The 21,269-nt window shown below is 45.5% G+C and overlaps 1 protein-coding gene across 1 annotated transcript in view; it reads left to right on the forward strand.

The window, feature by feature from the left end:
* Positions 1 to 21,269, forward strand: part of CALN1 (calneuron 1) — a 330,546-nt gene that overhangs the window by 130,379 nt on the left and 178,898 nt on the right. Inside the window, exon 3 of the mRNA XM_081131483.1 lies at positions 13,470 to 13,613. Coding sequence (XP_080987609.1) covers positions 13,470 to 13,613 — 144 coding nt within the window. The remainder of the gene's footprint in view (positions 1 to 13,469; positions 13,614 to 21,269) is intronic.

Here is a 21,269-nt window from a genome sequence, read left to right on the forward strand (position 1 = left end):
TAACGCTGCCTCACAGCGTCTGTGCGCTCACCGCACTTCATCTCATCACATGAGCGCTGTGCCGTCTGACATCATCACCAGAAGAAGCGTGAGTTCAGCGCAGTAAGATATTTTGAGAAAGAGACCACATTCACGTAACTAGTACACTACATTGTTGTAATTTTCTACTTGTTATTAGTTATTATTGTTAATTTCCTACTGTGTTGACTCTATAAATTAAACTTTATCTCAGGTATGTACGTGTAGAGAAAACCACGGCATATGCAGGCTTTGGTACCCCTGTGGTTTCAGGCGCTGGGGTCCTGGAGGATCCCCACCGAGGAGGGGGAAGGGCTCTGTAGGGGAAGCGTTGCCTGTGTTCCTTTCCCTCCTTCCCCACTCGGGTCCCTTCCCCAGGAGAATCCTGGCTGCGTTTCTTGTATATTCAGCCGTTTACAAGCAAGTTTTCTAATCTCCTTTTCTTCTCTTACTCACACGATAGCACTGGTGCACACTTTTCTGCATCTTTCTCATTCAACAGCATCTTGCAGGTCATTCCACGTTAGGGGATAAAGAACATCCGGCTCCTTTTCTAGCTGCATACTCTTTCATTGTTTGGGTATCTTATATTTAACCAGATTTCCATTTGTGGGTATTTGAGTGGATGCTGATCTTTCTAATGTTTTATTATAGAAAATTCAGGTGTAATGAGTACCCATTACTTAGCTTTAACTTGTGACTAAGCTGTTTTATCTGTACCCCATCAGCCAGCCCTCCTCCCCCATTATTTTAAAACAAATCTCAGACAATATATCCTTTCACCTGAATTATTTTAGTATAGATCCAAACAGTGACTTACAAAACAATACCAATGTCACATCTAACACAATGAACAATAATTCCTTAATATTATGAAATCCGATCTTTTGAAAAATATATAAACAGTGCTGCAACCAAGAGCCTGGTGTTTCATTCCACATGTGTGTTGGTGTACCACTAGTATACGTTCCTAGAGGTGGAGTTGCTGAGTTAAAATGTGCATTTGTAATAGAATAGAGATTGCCGAACTGAACTAGTATGAACTGGCATCATACTAGTTTATACTTCTTCCACCGAAGTTTGAGAGGACTGCTGCTGCACAGCTCTACCCACACAGTGTGTTATTGTACTTTTGATTTGCATTTCCCTGATGATTAGTGATGTTGAGCACCTTTTTACATGCATATTGACCATCTGTATGTCTTCTTTGGACAGAGGCATCTTTTTATTTATTTATTTTTTAAATATATCTTTATTGATTTCAGAGATAGGAAAGGAGAGGGAGAGAAAGAGATAGAAACATCAATGATGAGAGAGTCATTGATCGAGCCCGCAACCCGGGCATGTGCCCTGACCGGGAATTGAACCCCGATCACCTGGATCCTAGGTCGACCCTCAACCGCTGAGCCACGCCAGCCTGGGCAAGAGGCATCTTTTTAACACACAAGTGAGAGCACACCCTCTGCTCAGCAACCTGCCATGGCTCCCATCTCACTCACAGTAAAACCCGAAGTGCTAGCAATGGCCTATGGGCCCTGCATGACCTACCTTCCCACCTTAGCTCTCTAATATTTCCACCTATTTCCCCCTCACTCACTTCACTCCACCCCAGGTACTTGCCACTTGCCATTCATGTTTTTCCTTTGGGGAAAGTCTATTTGTATCTTTGTCATTGTTCCCTTGGGCGCTCGATAACCTCTCACATGTCAAAGATTATCCCTTTGGCTGCCATGTCAATTTATCTTCATCATGCTTTTAATTTTTCCAAGTTGTTTCTTTGTCTTTGTTTTTAAATGTATCAATCTGCCTTCAATTCTTTAGAAAGAACTTCTTTTGTTGTCTAATTATTATTGTTTTAATTCCTTGTACTTTGTAGTTTCTCAAGAGTAGATTGGGGCATATGGTTTAAGGTACGGTGGTAACTTAATATTTCCCAAGTTCTCAACTGATTATTTTTACCCCATTATTTAGTAATCCTTCTTTTCTCCAATGGATTGAAATGTGGCTTTTATCACATTGTTCCCCTCCGTGATCTGAAAACCCCCAAGAAAGTGCGTGGCCCCTCAGTTCCTCCTCAGCTCCCACCAGGTTTCCTTCTCCTTAGTAGAAACCCGGAATGGTTTGTGCGGGTGTGTGCATGCATGTGAGCATGCACGTGTGACTAATTTAGGATTGAGTTTCTGGGTAGAATTCCTGAAGCAATCCCTCCCTCTTTTCTGAGTTGCCCTTTTAATATTGGAGGGCTGAATGTGGATCAGCCTGCCTCAGCTAATTTCAGTTTTATTTCTCATGCTGGGGAGAGTGCGAGGCTTTGAAATGTTTTTTTCCAAGGTGCAGACTTATTTTGATTTAAAACTAGCATGTTAAAACAAAACGAGAGAGCTGGCAGTTGTAAGCAAATAAATTGCTTCCTATTGATAATAGGATATTTATGCAGCCTGCAGTGAACAGTTTCTTTCATATCCGGGCCCTTTATCAATTTTCAGGAAGGCTAAAGGGAGTGGGAAGGTATGTGGCCGGAGCGGATGGGAGGGCTGTGCAGGAATTGGTGAGCTAAGGGAGGGAGTCTCTGTGGGCTTCCTCTGAGCTGCTGTGAATCAGTCCACAACTGTTCCTTCTCCTTTGTACACTTTACCTGGGGACTTGGCTCACATCTTAAATCTCAGCTGGCTACCTTTCTATACACAGCAACTCCAGGGTCAGTTCTGTTTGCAAGGCCGTTGGAAACAAGACTTGGGCCATGCTCACCTGAGCTCTTGCATATGGGAAAAGGAAGGACAGGTTTGATAAGAGTTACAACTGAAAAACTACACAACAGAAGGGGAGTTCTGTTCTGGATCAGAGCCAGTTCCTCCAACTCCCACCATTTGTCATTTTGCCCTGAGTCTCAGTGCCATGAGTTATTTGGAGGATGACTTTATGAGAATTTTGTTTTCAGAGGCTGAGCTGCCCAAGCAAAATTTCTGCTCAGTGTGGGCAGCTAGGAGTCTTTGGGGCCCCGTTTTAGGCACCGGAGCTGCCTTGGTCTAAGACGTGGCACAGTGGATGAATTAAGAGTGCAGAAGTCAAACTAAAAATGCATGACCATCACTGTCCTCTTGTCCCATTGGGGTCCGTCAGTACTTGTGGCAGGCAGGATATGCCTGCTTCTGCCCCCTCCCTGATCCTGTTCTAGAGCTGAAGTTGGCCCAAATTGGGCAGAAGGCAGGGCCAGGGGCAGAGGGCAGGGGCAGGGCCAGGGGCAGGGGCAGGGGCAGGGGCAGGGGCAGGGGCAGGGCCAGGGGCAGGTAACACTTTGGGCTGGAGGTGCAGCTGGGGGGTTTTAGACCTGCAAGGACTAAATCTATCACTCAGCAAGTGCTTTGTCTTAAAATGGGTAGGCCTGTGGGGGTTACAAAAGCAAAAACCTTTCTGTGTCCTTTTAGAATGTGACATCCCTCTGGGACTCAGGAAAGGTGTTCGGTAGATGGTGGCACAGAGGCAAGTAGCATGTGGTGTTTTGATGGTAGTGACGGAGCTAATTGCTCAGTGCAGAGGCAGGAAACAAGACGGTCCAGCTAGAGAAGCAGTGATGCAGGAGGGCATTGATTCATGGGAGAGAGATACCTGGGGTGTCATCAGACAAGCTCTGGAGGCTGCTGGGGAGAGTCCGAAGTGGTAATTGGAAGAGGAGAAGGGTGTGTGCCAGACGGTAACAGTGAGCTCTGGGGAAGCCAAGATGCAGGCCAGGCAGGGCATCTCAAAGTGGGGGTCCCAAACCTTTGTGTGCAGTGAGATCAATTTAGCAGAATGCGGCGTGCATTAAAAAAAAAAGAAGAAAAGAAAGAAATAGACTTAAAAACACCAGTGTGTGCCACATATGGAAGGGTGTGTACTGTTCGAGGAGACATGTGTTTGAAGAGGTAGATTATGGAGTTTAGGGGTGCAGATTCTGGGGTCAGAAGGCCTGGGTTCAAATCACTGCTCTGACACTAACAACCATGTGGCCCCTTTCCCCTCTCTGAGAATCAGTTCCATCTCAGCCATGCGTGGGCATTTCCTGGGCCCCTCCTTTGGGCCAGTTTCTGTGCTGAATGTGGGTCCACTCATGGTCCTGGGATTACCCTGCAGGTCTTTTTCAGACATCATCTGAATTGTCTACCTTTCCTCGTAGCCTCCCTTTGTGATCATTTGTCCGTGAACTTCAGGTACTGAAGCCTAAATGAAAACCAGGTGAAAGGCATATCTCATGGAGACTGGATTTTTGTGCATAAAAATGATGTGAAATAGAGAATGGTGATAATTGATACTGCCTTTTTGGAAGGTGTGATATTGTACTATAATAGGAAATACATATTGATCTTCCCTGGTTCTTGGCACAGAGCTCCTAAAACCCTTGGACTGTCTAGAGTGATAAGTATCTTTTGTATGTTAATGAGATGACTGGCGGCTGGGTCCCTGGATTAATTCAGGATGGGGGCTGGTTGCCAGAAAGATCTAGACATGATTAGAAGGTTGGAATTTTTAGTCCCATCCTCCTACCTCCGGGGGCTGGAGATTGAGTTGAATTACCAACGGCCAACATTTAATCAGTCATGCTTAATTGATGGAAACTGCATAAGACCCCTAAACAATGGGGCTTGGAGAGTTTCTTGGCTGGTGAACACACTGAGGTGTTGGAAGGGTGGTGCTCCTGGAAAGCATACAGAAGCTCCGAGCATTCTCCACTCTCCATACCTAACCATTTGGCTGTTCCTGAGTCATATCCTTTTTAATAAACTGGTAAATGTAAGTAAAGAGCTTTCCTGAGTTCTGTGAGCTGTTCTAGCAAATTATTGAATCTGAGGAGGGGTTGTGGGAACCCTAGGCTTTATGTCCAGTTTGTCAGAAGAACAAGTGGCCTAGAGGGTCTACGATACCCTGAGTGGTTAGCATCAGAACTGGATCAAATTACTGAATATCCAGTTGATATCCGCAGAGTTGGAGAATCAGTTGGTGTGGGAAAACTCACACGTTTGGTGTCAGAAGTGTTTGGAGTAGAAACAAATCATAGAGGCCAACTTGGCAATACGTATTAAGTGCTTTAAAAATGTTCCTGACCTGGTAGTTCATTCCTACTATCTTAAGGAAGTGATCATGAAAATATGTGAAAACTTATGTACAAAGCTACCCAGTGCAGCATTATTTAAAATTGGAAATGATCTAAATGTCCTACTAGTAAGTTTGTTGACATCAGTTTGGCTGTAGCCATGTTATGGAACACTATGTAGTCCTCAAAAGTGATGTGTTAAGGTCTAGTAAATAGTATGCAAGATTGAAATGATAGTGTGTTAAATGAAAAAGAAATGATATAAAGCTACAGAGAGTGCATGGCTCTAATTTAAGAATATTTATATGTAAAACATTTGGAATAAAATATCCTAATACGTTAACGATGGTTATTGCTGACCTGCGCAGTGTAGATTTGTTTTCTTTATAGATTTTGGGGACATTTTTCAGAAGAGGCATAAATGAATGTGTAACCTGAAAAGATGTAACATTCCTGTGCAGGTCTAGCTGTAGTCTTTTGTGGAGGCTGTCCCCATCCCAGAGGTCAGGTCCAGAACCCCTCAAGACAAAGAGAACTGCCCCCTTGCTAGATGTCCCTTTTCTCTTTCCTTACTCGTCACCATGACTTTTTGTATAGAGGCCTTCCAGCCATTCTGACTCTCATACTTATTCCAACCTAATTAGCGGTTTTCCTTTCCGTCCTGCCAGGAGCATGTAGTCCATCCCAGGGTGCCCCTGGTCTGTTCTTTTACCCTTGGGGAGTTTTTCCATTAGCTTTAACTGACCTGGCATGCTAAAATCAATTCAGCTTGATTTGTCAAATTATAAAATTTGGAGACAGATAAACTCTCTTCCATCTCCTCACTCGTAAAAATGCCCCTAGCTTTCAGATTACCTCGTGCCACCCTATTTTAGGAAAGAAGTGATTATTTTTCATGAGTTAGGATTTTTGGTCTTTATCTGTATAATTTCACCATCTAATAAGCTATTGAAATGCTTTTCTTTCTGAACACTAGCTAGGGAAATAGTTGGCTTTACTTTTGAATTCAAATTGTCATTTGGGCCATAAGATAGTAAGAAGAGTCAGGAGTGTGGGGACACCTGGGGTACACAGTGTGAGCCTTGCACCACAGGCCCACCAGCCTTGATCACTAGGCCTTTGAACTGGTTTCCAGCACTGCCTCCTGCCTGCTCCCAGGTGAACAGTGGCTCCCAGTGAGTGTGGGGCAGGAAGTTTAGAGAAGCCCTGCTCAAGCCTGGATTCGAACAATAGTCATAGATTCAGGTATGCTCTCAGGGAGGGACTGTCACTATAACCAGCCTTGTCCTTCTGCAGACACTTCCTCACTGGGCCCTCACTTCCAACCAAGGGCCCAGAGCCCATGAATGCAGCCCCTTCCTCCCCTTGCACATGGGTGCCCCTGGCTGCCCCTGGCTGGAAGCCCTGTCTGTTGCGTTAACTCCAGTCCTCAGCCTTCTTCTAGGTTCTCTTATGTCTCACATCCTCCCTGTATATTTTCCCAGTGTTTCCTATTTCATCTTCTCTCACTCCGGTGCATTTGTCTTTGTTTCTCAGGTAAGTTTTAATTTTTTAAAACCTCCTACAATTCTTTGTGAAACAAGAGTCTATTCAAACAAACAAATATATACGGGAAGTGCCTCCACCCCCTCTGATGTGGCTCTTTGGTGTCCTGCTGCGGCATTCATCAAATCAGAGCCTGGAAGAAGCTCAATAAATTTGTTGAGATGGATTCAGTCACACTTCAAACCTGAGTAAGGATTCTTTAACCCTTTAAAGATGTACAGAGAAAAAAAAAAGCCAGGTTAAAAATGTGAATTATGCGCTGCCTCCTCCACCTACCCCCATCCATGTGGCCTGTCCCCAGTTATAAATACCAGGACAATTCTGTGTTCCTGCTGCACCCGCCTCCTCCCAGTTCACCCCTCCTCCTAAAGGTCCTGTCCCCTTCCCAGTCTGAGCTCTCACCTCTGTGTCCCATAATTACTGGAACCGATTAGTTGTTTTTGTGGCTTGATTGATGATAATTAAATTGGAAGTCATTCACACTAAAGCCCACACTGGGACTGAACCAGTGTTTTATGTGCAATTATGGTCATTCTATCCCCATTTTCTCCAAATGCCAGCTGCAGGTTTCCACATGCTCGCCAGATCCACTGCCTGGGTGTCCTCTCAGGGCCTTCCCAGTACTCTGTGTGGCCAAAAGGTCATTCCCCTTCCCTCCTTGAAAACTGGTGCTTCCTTCTGAATTCTCTCTCAGTTAATGTCTTCCCTACTTACCCCATCAGGCAAACTAGCAACCCTAGCCTCAGCCTCGATCCTTCCTCCCAGACCCTGCATACCTGCCCCCTCCTGAGCACTGATCACTCTCTCAGGAAGCCTCCTTGGCCTTCCCACCAACTCCATGTTGCTCAGCTCCAGGTTCCTCAGTTAGTCCCTGACTCTGTGACAGCCTCTTTTTGAGGCCCTGCTTCTCATCTCTTGTCGTTCTAGTGTTAGCCACCTGATGCCAGAGCCCTCAGTTTAAAAATCAATCTGATCCATTTACTTTTCTTCAACCTAAACCCAATGAGGGCTCCCCATGGCCAACATTGGGGTTCACAAACTTTAAAGGCCAGAGTGTAAATATTTTAAGCTTCAAGGACCAAACCATCTCTGCCATCATTTCTCAATTTTATTTGTATAGTACAAAAGCAGTAGACAATGGACAACAGTCAGACACTATGTAAACATGGTTGTGTTCCAATAAAACTTTATTTACAAACTGCCAATCCCTCCCACGCCCTCCCCCTACCTCTGGCCTGCAGGGTAAAGCTCAGAAGGCTTTGAAGGCCCTTTGCAATCTTGCCCCAGTGCCCTTCGCCACCCTTGTCTCTTGGTGTTTTTATACCCACCGCGTAGCCAGAGTGTTAGACATGCCCATCTTGGCACATTCTTTCCTCTCTGCCTCCTTTCCCTCTCTCCGTGGCATTAAGATTCAAAACATTCAAAGGTGACCCTCTCACAGAGCTGTCTCTCTGTCATGTCTTTCATCCCCTGGAGGGACTTCAGCGAGATTTTGTGCAGACTTGTATTACTGAGCTTGTCATTTTGTGTTATGAATATCTGGTCACCTCCTTGTCTTTCCAACTAGAATATAAGTTTCTTGCAGCCTGCAAAGTATCTTTTGCTACCTCTCTATTGTGGGGTAGCACTGGCATATCGTAAGCAAACAGCTACTCTCCATTGAGGAATCATCCCAAAATATTCATTTCTTTTCTTTCCTAGAGAGGGTGGAAACCCTTCTAAGTCTCTTTTGTCATTGGCTCAGTCCCTGTCTCATTATTTCTTCTGAAAAATGACCTCCAAGTTTGTATCTTATATTTTCTGGTACATTTGTGTTGTTATTTAATAATTGCCTTGCCTAGCGCTGCTGAACTGTGTCTATCTCTGGTGTTGCAATTTCTCAATGACGTGTATCCACAGAATTCATCTTGTTGTTGAATAGAGCCATCTCTTTTTGTGGTTAAAGCCCAGTCTTCCTAAAGATACATTTCTGTGGCGAATAAGCAGATTTCACATGTAATGGGGACTGAGATGACAAAACTGTTGTTCTTGGTTACCGATCTGAGTTTGCACATTAGCATTGTGGATTTCAGCCCACTCTTCAAAGCCAGACATGAGCCAGTGAGTATTGACTCTGACTGGATCTGGATTTCATCTGGTGCACACGCCGTTCCAGCAGATTGATTGATGAGTCTGTTCCGTATGGTAGGTATGCCCTTGCCGTTGTTATTGCTTGAATTGGCTATGTCCCTAGGGCACATTACAGAACAGAGGGTTGTCAGAGGGTGGATCAGGATGCAGGTGGTACCAGAGGAAGTTGTGGATATCTTTAAGAAAATAGACTTGTGCCCTGGCCGGTGTGGCTTAGTTGGTTGGGTGTTGTCCCGTGCACCGAAAGGTTGCCGGCTCAATTCCCGGTCAGGGCACATGCCCTGGTTATGGGCTTGATTCCCTGGTCAGCGGTGTGCAGGAGGCAGTGGATCCATCGATGTTTCTCTCTCTCTCTCCCTCTCCCTTCCTCTCTCTAAAAATCAATAAGCTATTCTTAAAAAAAAAGAAAAGAAAAAAAAGTAAAGAAAATAGACTCACTAGCTTAATGAGAAGTGAATCTCTTGGGCTCTGGAGCAGGACCACGTCTAGCTTGGCTCCAGAACATCACATCACTCCAAGGAGGAGAGGCACAGATACCTGTGGGAATGAAGACTTTGGCTCTGAGAGATTCCATATGCAGAGAATGAATTTCTTTTTTCAGAAGATGTCTTAACATGTTTCTTTTCACACCATGACTGTTGGGCAGACTCTGATCACCATCACAGACACGCCCTTTTGGGGGCCCACTAGGCATCTCGGGGAGGGTGGAATTGCCATATTGGTGCCTGCTGTGCGTGTGTTGTGTGAGACTGAAATTGAATTAAAAACCAAACGCACGGCACGCTTACGGAACTACGAAGCACAAGGGACGTTAGCCCGAAGAGGGAATGTATTCCAGTGAAAAGCACAGCACATTACTGGGTTGTTTCTGAAAACTCAATCTGCAGTTTCACTTCCCAAGGGTGTGGAAAGCGGCCAGAGCCCCTTCGTGCTGCGAGCTGGCCGCCTGCAGCTGGAGGCAGTGGGACCTGGCCTGCTCTCGTGTCTCCCCTGGTTTTATGGGCATATTTCTCACACCCTGTTCACTATTAAAAATAAAACGAGGCACACATCACATGTCTCAGACTGCAAGACCCATTTCCTCCTAATAAGCTTCTCGTTTGGCTGGGCTTCCCCTATCCTAACTCTCCGGAGACTCCCATTATGGGTTTCTAGTGTTGTACTTTTTTTTTTTGACTCTAATATTTTGAAAGAAGTGAAGTTAGTGAGCTTTATCCAGGGAGCCAGGAGCAGATATTCTATGCAATCAGAAGAGGAAGGCTGTGTGCCACATATTTGGGGCCACAGAAAACAAAACTTGGAGCTGATATGTGCCTGCCTGTCGTGTCCTGGACTGGGGCAGGGCCTGCCTGGTTACACACTGCAGATGGGACAAATCATGGTGTTTCAAAGCCTTGAAAGAGTATTTCTCTTCTCAGCGGGGTGATGCTGGGGTGACCCCATCTTCGGTCTGCTTTACCAAACCCAGTAGCCTCAGGGTGAGACAACTCTGGGAGTAGCCTAAGGAGCTGGGTGGGGATCAGCAGGCACACACGCCAAGGCCTTCATTTCCAGGCCAAGCTCTCAAACACCCCCAACCAGGCCCCTCCTGGATGCCCAGTGTAACGATACAGGCTCATTGGTTGGTAAGATCTAGGCCTGCAGAGAGAACACTGGGATGACGTCAGGCCCTGTCAACAAAAGGGGGTCATCCTTTCAGAGTGATAACAACAGCTCAGAGACTGCAGGTTGGTGTCAAAGGGACAGGAAGTGGAGATGGTGCCTTGGGAAAGTAGGTGTCCAGAGAACACGGGGCAGGCCTCTGCCTGTGGCTGACTCTCCAGCTGGCCCACCTGAGATCCTGGCCTCTTCTGTGACCCCAGGTGGAGCCCCTGCCATTATCTGACATTTCCTACTGTTGTATGGTATGTGCCAGCCCCATGTAAAACGCTGCGATAAAGGCTGGAAGGAGACCCAGCCCAACCTATTTTTCAGATGGAGAAATTGAGCCTGGAGGAGAAGACTGTCCCAGTTTGTGGGGCAGAGCCAGACTGGCTTTCTCATGGGCTGACTCCCACCTCCGGAGACACAGTCTCCACATCCTCCTGCCCTTGGTGCCCGGGGATCTGGGCTCACGGGAGGTCGTGGTCTCTGCTGCAGTGTCCTTGAGTGCTGTGTGCCATGACCTCAAGCTGTGCAGCAGCTCTGAGCTCTTTTTAGGCCATCAGAGACTTGGTAGGAAAACATATGGCTGCTTTAGGTAATCTTGGGCATGTTTTGTTGATGAGAAAGCTGAAAAGTGCAGACAAACTCCTTGATTCAGAATTTGGAGTGGACTAAAAATTTTTTCTGTATCGTCAATGGAAAAAAGAGGGGTGTTTGAACAACAGATTAATAGGGTATGAAAGAGAACACAGGCTTCCTGTTCTTCTCTTAAACACTTTAACGATGTCCATGGATCTACGAAAAGGAGGGCTGGAAGGACCTCAGGGATCCTCGCGGCTAACCAGCTCATTTTACACATGAGCAAACTGAGGCCTCAGGGTTTGGCTGCAGACTTAATTAGCTAATATGTTTGGCCGGGAGCCGAGGGTCCTGGCTCACTGGCTGGTCTTGTCTCTGCTGGAGCTCACAGTTATTCACAGAAGGCATTCAGCCTCCTAAATTAGTATCAATGATGGATTTGCTACCAACATACAATCCTTATTTATTCAGACCCACCATCCATTGCTGTCTGTCTAGCGCCTCCTTCTGAGTGTGGGTGGGAACATACAAAGATGAATGAAGTATATGAGGAGCTTGCAGCTCAGAGGAGTAGTCCTGGTTTCTACACCAGTCATCTTATTTCTAGAGGCCAGGTGAAAGGAACAAGTGACCTGCTGAATGATTGGCAAAAACGGAGATGACTTTGGCTGTGATGAGCAAAGACTTTCTTTGTGAGTTCCATGGCCCCTGACTTGGCCTTGAAGGACTAATTTGATTTGGGCAAGTAAAGAGCAAGGCAGGGTGATTCAGATGAAAGAACTGGATGGGATGGTGCAGTAGTCTGAAAAACAGCCCCCAAAAGTACCAGGTGCTCATCTCTGGAACCTGTAAATGTTACCTTGGAGAAAGGGTTTTTGCAGATGTAATTAAGTTAAGGCTCTTGAGATGGGGAGATTTCCTGGATTGACTGGGTGGTCCCTAAATGCAAACACAAGGTCCCTATAAGAAGGAGGCAGAGGGAGATTACACACAAAAGAGGGGAAGGCAGTGTAATCACAGAGGCAGAGAATAGAGTGGTGGGGCCACAAGGCAAGGAATGCCGGCAGCCACTGGAAGCTGGAAGGAGGCAAGAACAACCCCCGCACCCCCAGAACCTCCAGTGTCCCTGTCCACACCTTGACTTTGGTCCAGTGATACTGATTTCAGACTTCTGGTCTCCAGAGTGAGAGAATAAATTTCTGTTGTTTTAAGCCACCAAGTTTGTGGTGGTGTTACAGTGACCACAGGAAATTAACATAAATAAGAAAGGGCAAAGCCTATTTGGGAAAGGGTGTGGTTCAAGGTATTTTCAGGGAGCAAGTCAGATATTTAGAAAAGTAGTAACCAAATGGACTAGGGCCAGGTGTCTTGCATTAGTTTTAAGTGTTCCTGCGAGTTTCTGTGTGGCTCTCACCTTCCTGACTGGAGTGTAGGGCCCTGAAGGGGAACCACAATGCTCAACAGGTTCTGCTTATTTCTCTGTGGTTCTAACTACCGTGCTGTCAGGTACAGACAGCCAATACTTGTTGAATGGCATGATGAACGTTGGCAGCTGCCATACCTGGGCTTCCATCGGGTTTGAAAAATCAAAGCTGGCCAAGTCTGGTGCTCAGATACGATGGATGGATGAAACTCTCGTCTTCAGACTACGATCTTGAATTCACCATGTCATGCCTTGCCCGGGTGTGATAAATTGCTCAGCTGACCCAGAACTAGCGTCCCAGGGGGTCTGGAGGGAGGGACTCTGGGTGGAAGGAAAGCAGAGCAAGTTGGGTTGGGTAAGAGGTTGGGAGACCACCTGCCGGAGTGAAATAACCCTGTTGATAGATAGAGAATCAAATTCCCTGCCAGCCTCAGAGAATGTGATTAAAGATGTCCTTTGGGCTTTTATGACACATTTATCGATCTGAAGTTGTTTATAGCCATAAAACAACTGAAAATTATTGGAATGAAATAAAAACAGCAGGATACTTAACTTCTATCTTACTATGAGGTTGAAGAACTTTTTGCACAGCTCCTGCAGCAGCAGGGAGCTGAGATATAAATCTGTATAGGAACTCATCCCCCTTTCCTCCTCATGGCCAAAGTCAAGAGGTAGCTTTTATTCTCAGAGATGAAACCTAGTGCTTATTCTTGCTTAGGGAGTGTCCTTGGGTAGCTTGATTTTCTGCCGGGACCACTGTCTAACTGTGTACCTAGCACAGTGTTTTAGGATGCTCGGGCCAGTTACCTCCTCTTTCCAAAGCTCTTTTTCTACCCCCTTTCCTCCCATCCCCTTTCCTCTCCTCCTCCTTTTTTCCTTTCATTTATTTATTTATTTTCTTTTTCTCTTTCCTTTTGTTCCTCTTTTGGCCACTCCTTTATTGAATTAAAGGGTTTTTGACACATCACTGCTTGTAAAGTTCCCAGTAGAGCATCACTAGTGATTTCAGTGCCATAGACCAAGCCATGTAACCATTGGACTTTCTTTGCTTTCTCCTTGTAGAAATCCGAGAGGCCTTTCGGGTTCTGGACCGAGATGGGAATGGCTTCATCTCCAAGCAGGAGCTGGGAATGGCCATGCGCTCCCTGGGGTACATGCCGAGTGAGGTGGAGCTGGCCATAATCATGCAGCGCCTGGACATGGACGGTGAGACGCGGCCACAGCCTCTCCCTGAGGGGACCTTGGCTCATCAGCCGGGCTTTGGGTTTAAAGGGCCCTGTACTTGGAGTCAAAAGACTTGGGTTCATGTCTTGGTGGACATTTGAGGAGTAGAAACTTGGACTAGATCACTCCATACAACCCTAGGGGCCTGCAGAGGTGGTTCTTGGGCCATTAGAGGGAGCAGCATAAGGGAAGCCTGGCTGGCTTTAACAGCTATATTGAGATAAAATTTACACACCATAAAAGTCACCCATTTAACCTGTACAATTCACAGATTTGTGCAACCAATGCTATCATCAGTTTTATAACATTTCACCACTCCAAAAAGAAGCCCTGCGCCTCTTAGCCATTCCCTTCCAACCCCTCAGGCCCCCCTCGGCCTTAGGCAAACACTAATTTTCTTGCTATCTTTATGGGTTTGCCTCTTCTGGAAATTTCACACAGATGGAATTATGCAGCACGTGGTCCTTCATGACTGGCTTCTTTCCCTTCACATAATGTTTGCAAGGTTCATCTATATTGCAGCAAGTGTCAGTACCTCATCTCTTTTTATGGCCAAATCATATTTTATTGTGTGGATAGAACAGCTTCTTTTCCTTCTGATTTACCTACTGGGGAAAAGAGTTTCACTGTACTTTGAAAATTCTGAAAAACGAGCACATTTGATAATCTTTGAGGTTTTTCCCCCACTCTAACACCCTAAAAGTCTATCTGAAACTGGTGTGACCTTCGTGACATTTATATATGGCCTTGGCTGGAGATCCAGGAAGGAGCTTTCTTCTTCTTATTTTTTAACCCACACACACTCACCCCCTTTGAAGAGCAGGTTGATCTCGGGCATAAGGGGTCCATAGCGGTGGACTGTTGGGACTCTTGGTAGAACATGAAGTATATACCAAGTGAAAGAAAGCAGAGGAGGGGGCCAGGAAGTCTTTCTGGACCAAGATCATTGTAGGGAGATGTGTGCTCTGCCTGAAGGCTAATCGGAAGACTGGGCTTTCTTCTGTTATCTTATGGAACTTGTTGGAAGATTGACAGTAGGGTGACCATATGGTGAGTGAACCACAGCACCGACCTCCAAGTGCAGCCATGGACATTTCTTTTCTAATTCAGGTCAGAGATGTTGTATCAGGATGTCCAGGTGTGTGAACGGACCTAGCCTTGTCTTACAGCTTTGATAGATGTGAATCACCTTGTCTTTGCAGGCTTGATTTGGCCTTTCTTTGCATTTTGGAAGTATCTGTGAAAAGCTGGAGCAAAGCACATACTATATAGCAAAATCTCCTTCCCATTGACTCCCATCATTATTCTAGAGATATATTTCCACAAAAAAAAGATTCCTCTTTAAAATAATAAAAATTTAAATCTATACATCTATATATGGAACTAAGGCTTGTTGCTTTTAAAAATATATATTTTTTATTGTTGACAATATTAAAGATGTCCTCCATTTCCACCCCGCTATTCTCCTCTCCACCTAGCTCCTACTCCCCCAGGCCTTTACCATATTACTGTCTGTGGCCGTGGGCTATGCATATAACTATATAAGTTCTTTGAGGTTTTGTGCTTTGATTCCAGCCACAACTATTCTAATAAGACCTAGTCAAATGTACTAAAAGCAAATGGAATTAGCAATATTTAATAAAAAACGAGCTGGGGCAATTGTTGGAGAGTAACTTCTAGGAGATTGAAGGGCCTTCATCAAAGTCAATCCTTGTTCTTTGTATAGTCACTCAATGTCATCCAGCTCATGGGGAATTTTTACATCATTGCAAACCCTCCCTAATTCCATGAGGCCTTGGAGTCCCAGGGGATCTCGTATGATGGTTTATTCAAAGGGCTCATCGGGACTCAGGCAAATGCTTTATATGGGATTCAATTTAAGAGACTTCAAATTCCACCAGTTTTTTTTGCAACTTATCATACTCAGCCACCAATGCCTGAAGGCATAATTTATAAGCAAGTCTTCCAGAGAATTTCCATTAGTTCTTTTAACAAAAGCCCAAGTCATTAGCTATTTCATTGTGATGACATCAGGTAAAAAGATGTGAAGCTGTGTAGACAAAGGAATGCCATCACAACTTATTGAATGCCCAAGAGTGTAAAGCTCTAAGTGAAAAATGCCCAGTCTGGGGCTGAAATGTGGGTCTTCAAGTGTCTTGTAAATGATGCTGGTAAGTGAAATTTCTGGAATACCAGCTTCTGGATATGGATGGTGCTTTTCAATGTCCTTCTGTTAATGGGGTCTTTTGAGCTGCTCTCTAAAAAAAAAAAAAGTCAGGTTCTAATTATATCCTTCCTTCCTAGCTTCTGTAACTGAGAATTCTCCACAGAGATTTGGCCGTACCTAATTAAACTTCTCTTTGGCATGAACCTTGTGGAATGACAGAGATTTTTATGGGGATAATGCCAAAAAAAAAAAGAAAAAAAAAAAGGAGTGCTTGGGCCAGAACTGAGGATTCTTAGCTGTAGATGACTGTGCCTCCCGGCCTCCAGGCCCTGCTCCCTGGTCCTCAGGGGCTTCAGGAGAGGTGGTGCGGTCTCCATCCATCCCAGCTGGTCATGATTAGGAGCAGGTCTGGCCCACACACCAGTCTTCTCTTTCTGGGGTCCCTGGTTTTCCTGACGGTGAGGTCATACCTTCGGCATGAGGCCCAGCTAGAATTAGCCTGAGAGTGTCTGTGCAGCCTGAGTCAACACATGAGGCTTTCATTAGGTGGTTGCTTGGGAGTGGGTGCCTTGCTGGCTATGCATGTAACAGTAACCTCCCTGGATTAGGGAGCTCGGCTGGGTTTCCTGGACACAGAGCCGCACCGTTCCAGTCTGTGTGTGGAGCTGGTTTTTCTAGAGAACAGAATGGAAGACAGGCAGTAGGGGCTGGGGTTGCTCTCTTGGCCCATGGTCAGTTTGCCTTCAATGCTGGCACTGGCGCTGTGCGTGTGTGTGTGTGTGTGCACGCACATTGCATAGGCTGAACTACTCAGTTAAATGCTAAACAAAAAACCAAATCTTTTGCCCAGCACCTAGGGCTTCATCTTTGGCCCATTACTGCAAAGGTTCTTTCTTGGAACGTGACCTCAATTCTGCACTCCCTGTGGATCACTGTCCCACTCTTCTTTTCATCAGCCCCTTCAGCTAGGTGACTTTTGCCCTAAGGCCAGTCAGGGACCAGGATTCACTCTTTCTGGTTGATTTTTGCCAGGCTCTCTCCTTCAGTCGAGGTTGTGGAAACCTGCAACCCTTTCAGCCAGGCTCCTGGAGGCATTTAAGCCCAGTGCCAAGGCACTCCTTACTGTCAGGCATCGACTTCTCTCCAAAGCATCATGGTACTAGCTCTGTACCATCCTAGGAAGGACTGATAAAGTAATCACCCAATAAGTATCTTTGAAGCTTAAGTCTTTTATAGAGGTGGGTTGAGAAAGGCTGCTTGAACGTGACTGTGGGCTCTACCACGCGCCAGCTGCTCCCTCAGCTCTGAGGTCCCTCAGCTCCTGGGGCCCCTCCCAGCCTGCTGCATCCCTCTCTGGGGAATACGGACTTGGTGTCTTCAAACCGAAGGGATATTTTGGACTGCTTTCCGCAACCCCACCACTGTGGCCATCTGGAGTGAATCCAGCGAGCTTTGCAAATAGTTTCCTTAGACAATCAAACCAGGAGACGTTCGCAGCAGCCCGTGGCCCCTCATTGCCCTGCCTGCTCAGATTTCCTAATGCAATCCTCTCCTCTTCCGTAAGAACCAAAGTCCTTCCCATTTGGAAACAAACTCAGACCCGGCCATCTTCCTCCTTAATTTTCCTCCTGCTTCTCCAAGATGCAGAATCTCGTGAGATTCCAACAGATTTGGGGTTTTGAAATGAATTCTTATCTCTCAACAGGTTTGCAGTTTTTTTGTTTGTTTTGTGGATTTACCACTGCCTGGACGGTGGACTTGATTCAGCTTAGTTCAATTTAAAAAGGATTTATCTGGTGTCCGTTATGTGTGAATTGGATTATTTTTTATGGTTGGCAAGATTCACTTGTGGTTCATGTTGAGGCAAACCACTGAGCTGCAAAGAACAAAACGATGCCAGAGTCCCATGGGAGAGTGAGCAGTGTCCCAGTTGTTAGCCTGTGTGTGCACACCTTCCCTCGCTCACTGCCCACCCACTGCACGCTTTAGTCCTTTGGTGGTTAGTCATATGCTGTGACCTTTCTATTTTCATTTGTGATCTCCTAGAAGACAGAAAAGTACATGCTTAATTTTGAGTAGCGCTTCCTTCTCAAACACATCGGCCTGGATGCTCTGGAGCTGGCGTGGGTCTTGTCTGTGAGCTAGAATGCACACTTCTTTACCGGGAGCTGGGGAAGACGCTTGTCCACTGACTGCACAATGTGGAACTGCCAGGTGGAAGCACCTGGGACAGCCAAAAGCACAGGGTCCCAAACCTGAGTGCACATCAGACAACACCCAGGGAGTGTGTTTAAAAACCACAAAACAGACCAATAGAATCAGAATCCCCAAGATGGGACCCAGGAACCTGAATCCTTTAACAAGCTTGTCAGATTATGGACAGCGATGTGTGTGCATTGATATAATTGGGGCCCCTTTGGTCAAAAGAAAAATCTAACGCGAAGGAGAAATCGTCAAGCCTGAGAATATTTGCATGAGCAAAGGTCTGAATAGAAGGTAAATGTCTGAAAGGCAGATAAGCTGTTTTCTTTTGGGGACTTTGATGAAGGAAGTAGACAGTCGGCAGGCAGGCTGTCAGCCTTGCCTGAAAGCAGGTGGCCCACTTCTTGCACACGCAGAGTGCTCTGCTTCCTTGCTCCTCTTACCGTGGTCCAGGGACCTGCAGAATCCGCAACACCTGGGGCCTTGCTTAAAATGTGGAATCTCAGGCCCACCCAGACCTGCTGACCCAGAGTCTGCATCTTAACAAGAGTCCCAGGTGATTCATACAGAAGTTAAAGTTGGGCAGGTGCTAGTCTGGGGCACACTTTTTGAGAAACGGGAAGCAAACCCAACTGTGTTTCCTCCTTTGAGGGCCTCTCCAGGGCAGTGCAGCCCCTCCCTAGCCTCCAGCGGTTAACTCAACGCACTCCATTTGTAACTCTAAAGACTGGAAGTAATTCACAGAGCCCAAGTTCTGGTGAAGGTCAATTGTATAAAAATACCTCTGCAAATGCTTGCATTAGTGGATAAGCACCATTGGCATTAAATCATGGTGATTAAAAACATCCTTCTGTGTTAGTGAATTACTGCTGAATGTGCCTTGATCTAACTGTGCTAAGTTTTAACTAGGTAATGATGATAACTAACACTTACATAATGCTCTCCATGCCCCCATAGTAACACTGGGTGACAATGATACTAGCCAGTGCATTACAGAATCTTCACCAGGGGCCAAGCACTGTTCTGAGCACCTTATTTATTAACTTATTTAGTCCAGCTGTAGGTACTACAGTGGTGCCTTGGTTTTCGAATGTGATCTGCTCCGGAAGACTGTTTGAGTTCTGAAATGTTCGAAAACTGAGGGATCAGCAGCCGACAGCTGGGCCTCAGGATCTTGCCCGCAGCGGAAGCCGTGTGGCAGGTTCCACTTCCGAGGTGTGTTCGAAAACTGGAGCATTTACTTGCGGGTTTACGACATTTATAAACTGAAATGTTCGTCAACGAGACATCCGAAAACCAAGGTACCACTGTATTATGATCTTCATTTTATAGACGAGAAAAATGAAGGGCAGAGGTTTCAAGCAACTCGCCTAGGTCACGCTACTAGTAAGAGCCTTATGAATGTAAGATCCTAACCACTGCATATATATTTGTGATCTTAGTGGATATAGGCCACTTAGAGTGACAATGGGATATTGAAGCAATGACCGAACAAAACACACACACACACACATCCCCCCAAGAACCATGACATTACCTAGATATTTCAAACCTATATGTAAGTGTTTTTTTGTTTGCTTTTTTAAAAAAAAATCCTCATCTGAGGATATTTTCCCATTGCTTTTTCAGGAATAGTCGAAGGGAGAGAGAGGCATTGATGTGTGAGAGACACATTGATTGGTTGCCTCCTGCATGAGCCCCAGTCGGGGCCAAGGATCGAGCCTGCAACTGAGGTATGTGCCCTTGGCTGGAATTGAACCCGGGACCCTTCAGTCCGTGGGCCTACCCTCTAACCGCCGAACGAAACCGGCTAGGGCTATATGTAAGTGTTTTGGTAACCAATTACTGTTCCCAATAGCCTCTTGCTATCACCTTTGGATGAAGTAGTCCAGCCACTCCCCAGGTTATTCTCATATGAGTCAAGCCTGACCCTAGAGCGTACTTTGTGAATTGAAGATGGTGTCTTTACATGTCTTGTTGCTTTAGTGAGGGGATAGTCCTTTAAGCCTTCTTGGGCTTTGTAGTGGCAGTGGACGTTTGTGACAAACCCACTCCAACATTCCTACCTCCCTAAGCAGTTCCTCCCTCTGCATCGTGCCAGGAAAGGTCTGTCATCTTAATCCTATTGACAGGTGGCCACACTGAATCCAAATTTCAGCTAAAGACTAAATTGTTTGAGCTTCTTCCAGCTACTCAGGCCAACATAATAAAAACAGAATTTCTGGTATGTGCACCCATTTCAATAAGACCATGAGCAACTAATATTATTATATTCTGTCTCCCTTGTTTTAACTCCCTAGAACCCATTGTTAAACCTATCCCCCAGGTTTACACTAATATAAATTAGCTACATCTTTCAACTCTGTGTTCTCCCACATCAGACTTGGAACTTCTGAGATGTGCCAATCTGGTTCTAGTCACGAGAGTAAAGGCAGGAAAACATGGTGGGAGTGGACTTTGAAAAGAGGCATCTCCTTTCTAGGCCACTGCCTCAGCTGTGTTTATCACAGGGAGTCAGGGTCTCTAAATTCTTCAGGCTGGTCTTGTCTCACCTCAAGGAGACCTCAGAGAGGACATCAGGGAAACTCAGGCATTTCATTTTCTAAATCCACCCAGAAGTCCCCACCCCAAGTCTCAGGTCCTACTCCTTTCCAATCAGTGCCCTAAATTTCATGAGACTTGATGAGTCTGTGATTTCAATTTAAAGTATAATTCTACTGATTACACAATTAAATTTGGGGTCTTCTCTGAAGTTGTAAGAAACAAGTAATTCTTTTGGGGCCACCCTAGAAGCACTCTAGTTCTCTCTGACCCAAGTGGAGAGTTAGGAGTTTTAACACCTAAGTTTTTTTTACTTTCCAGGGCATTCAGAAGCAGCGTCCCACCCACAGTCCTTGTAGTCACCATTGCTACCCTAAAGGTCAAACATCGGAACTCCATGGGTTTTTCCATAGCCTTGCTTTCAACAATTAGTTTAGCCCAAGAAACCACAGATGACATTTAATTAATCATGGTTCCAGTGCATAACATAGATACCATTATGCTATTTTTCATTGGCAAGAGTGTTAGCACTTCATTTAAGATCACAGATAAGCCAGCCAATTTCAGAATCCCACTTAGGAAGTTTGTTTCCTCCTGAGATCACATAGTGGATGATCGTGAAAACAGATACCATGCTGGATTTCTGTAAGCAAGAATATTATGTGAACGATGAAATTCTTCAAACATAAATAACATTTCTCTCAGGCAAGGCTCACTAAAAGGAATTT

The sequence above is a fragment of the Miniopterus schreibersii genome, assembly GCF_964146895.1.
Source record: "Miniopterus schreibersii genome assembly, chromosome: 3".
In the NCBI taxonomy this organism is placed as follows: domain Eukaryota; kingdom Metazoa; phylum Chordata; class Mammalia; order Chiroptera; family Miniopteridae; genus Miniopterus; species Miniopterus schreibersii.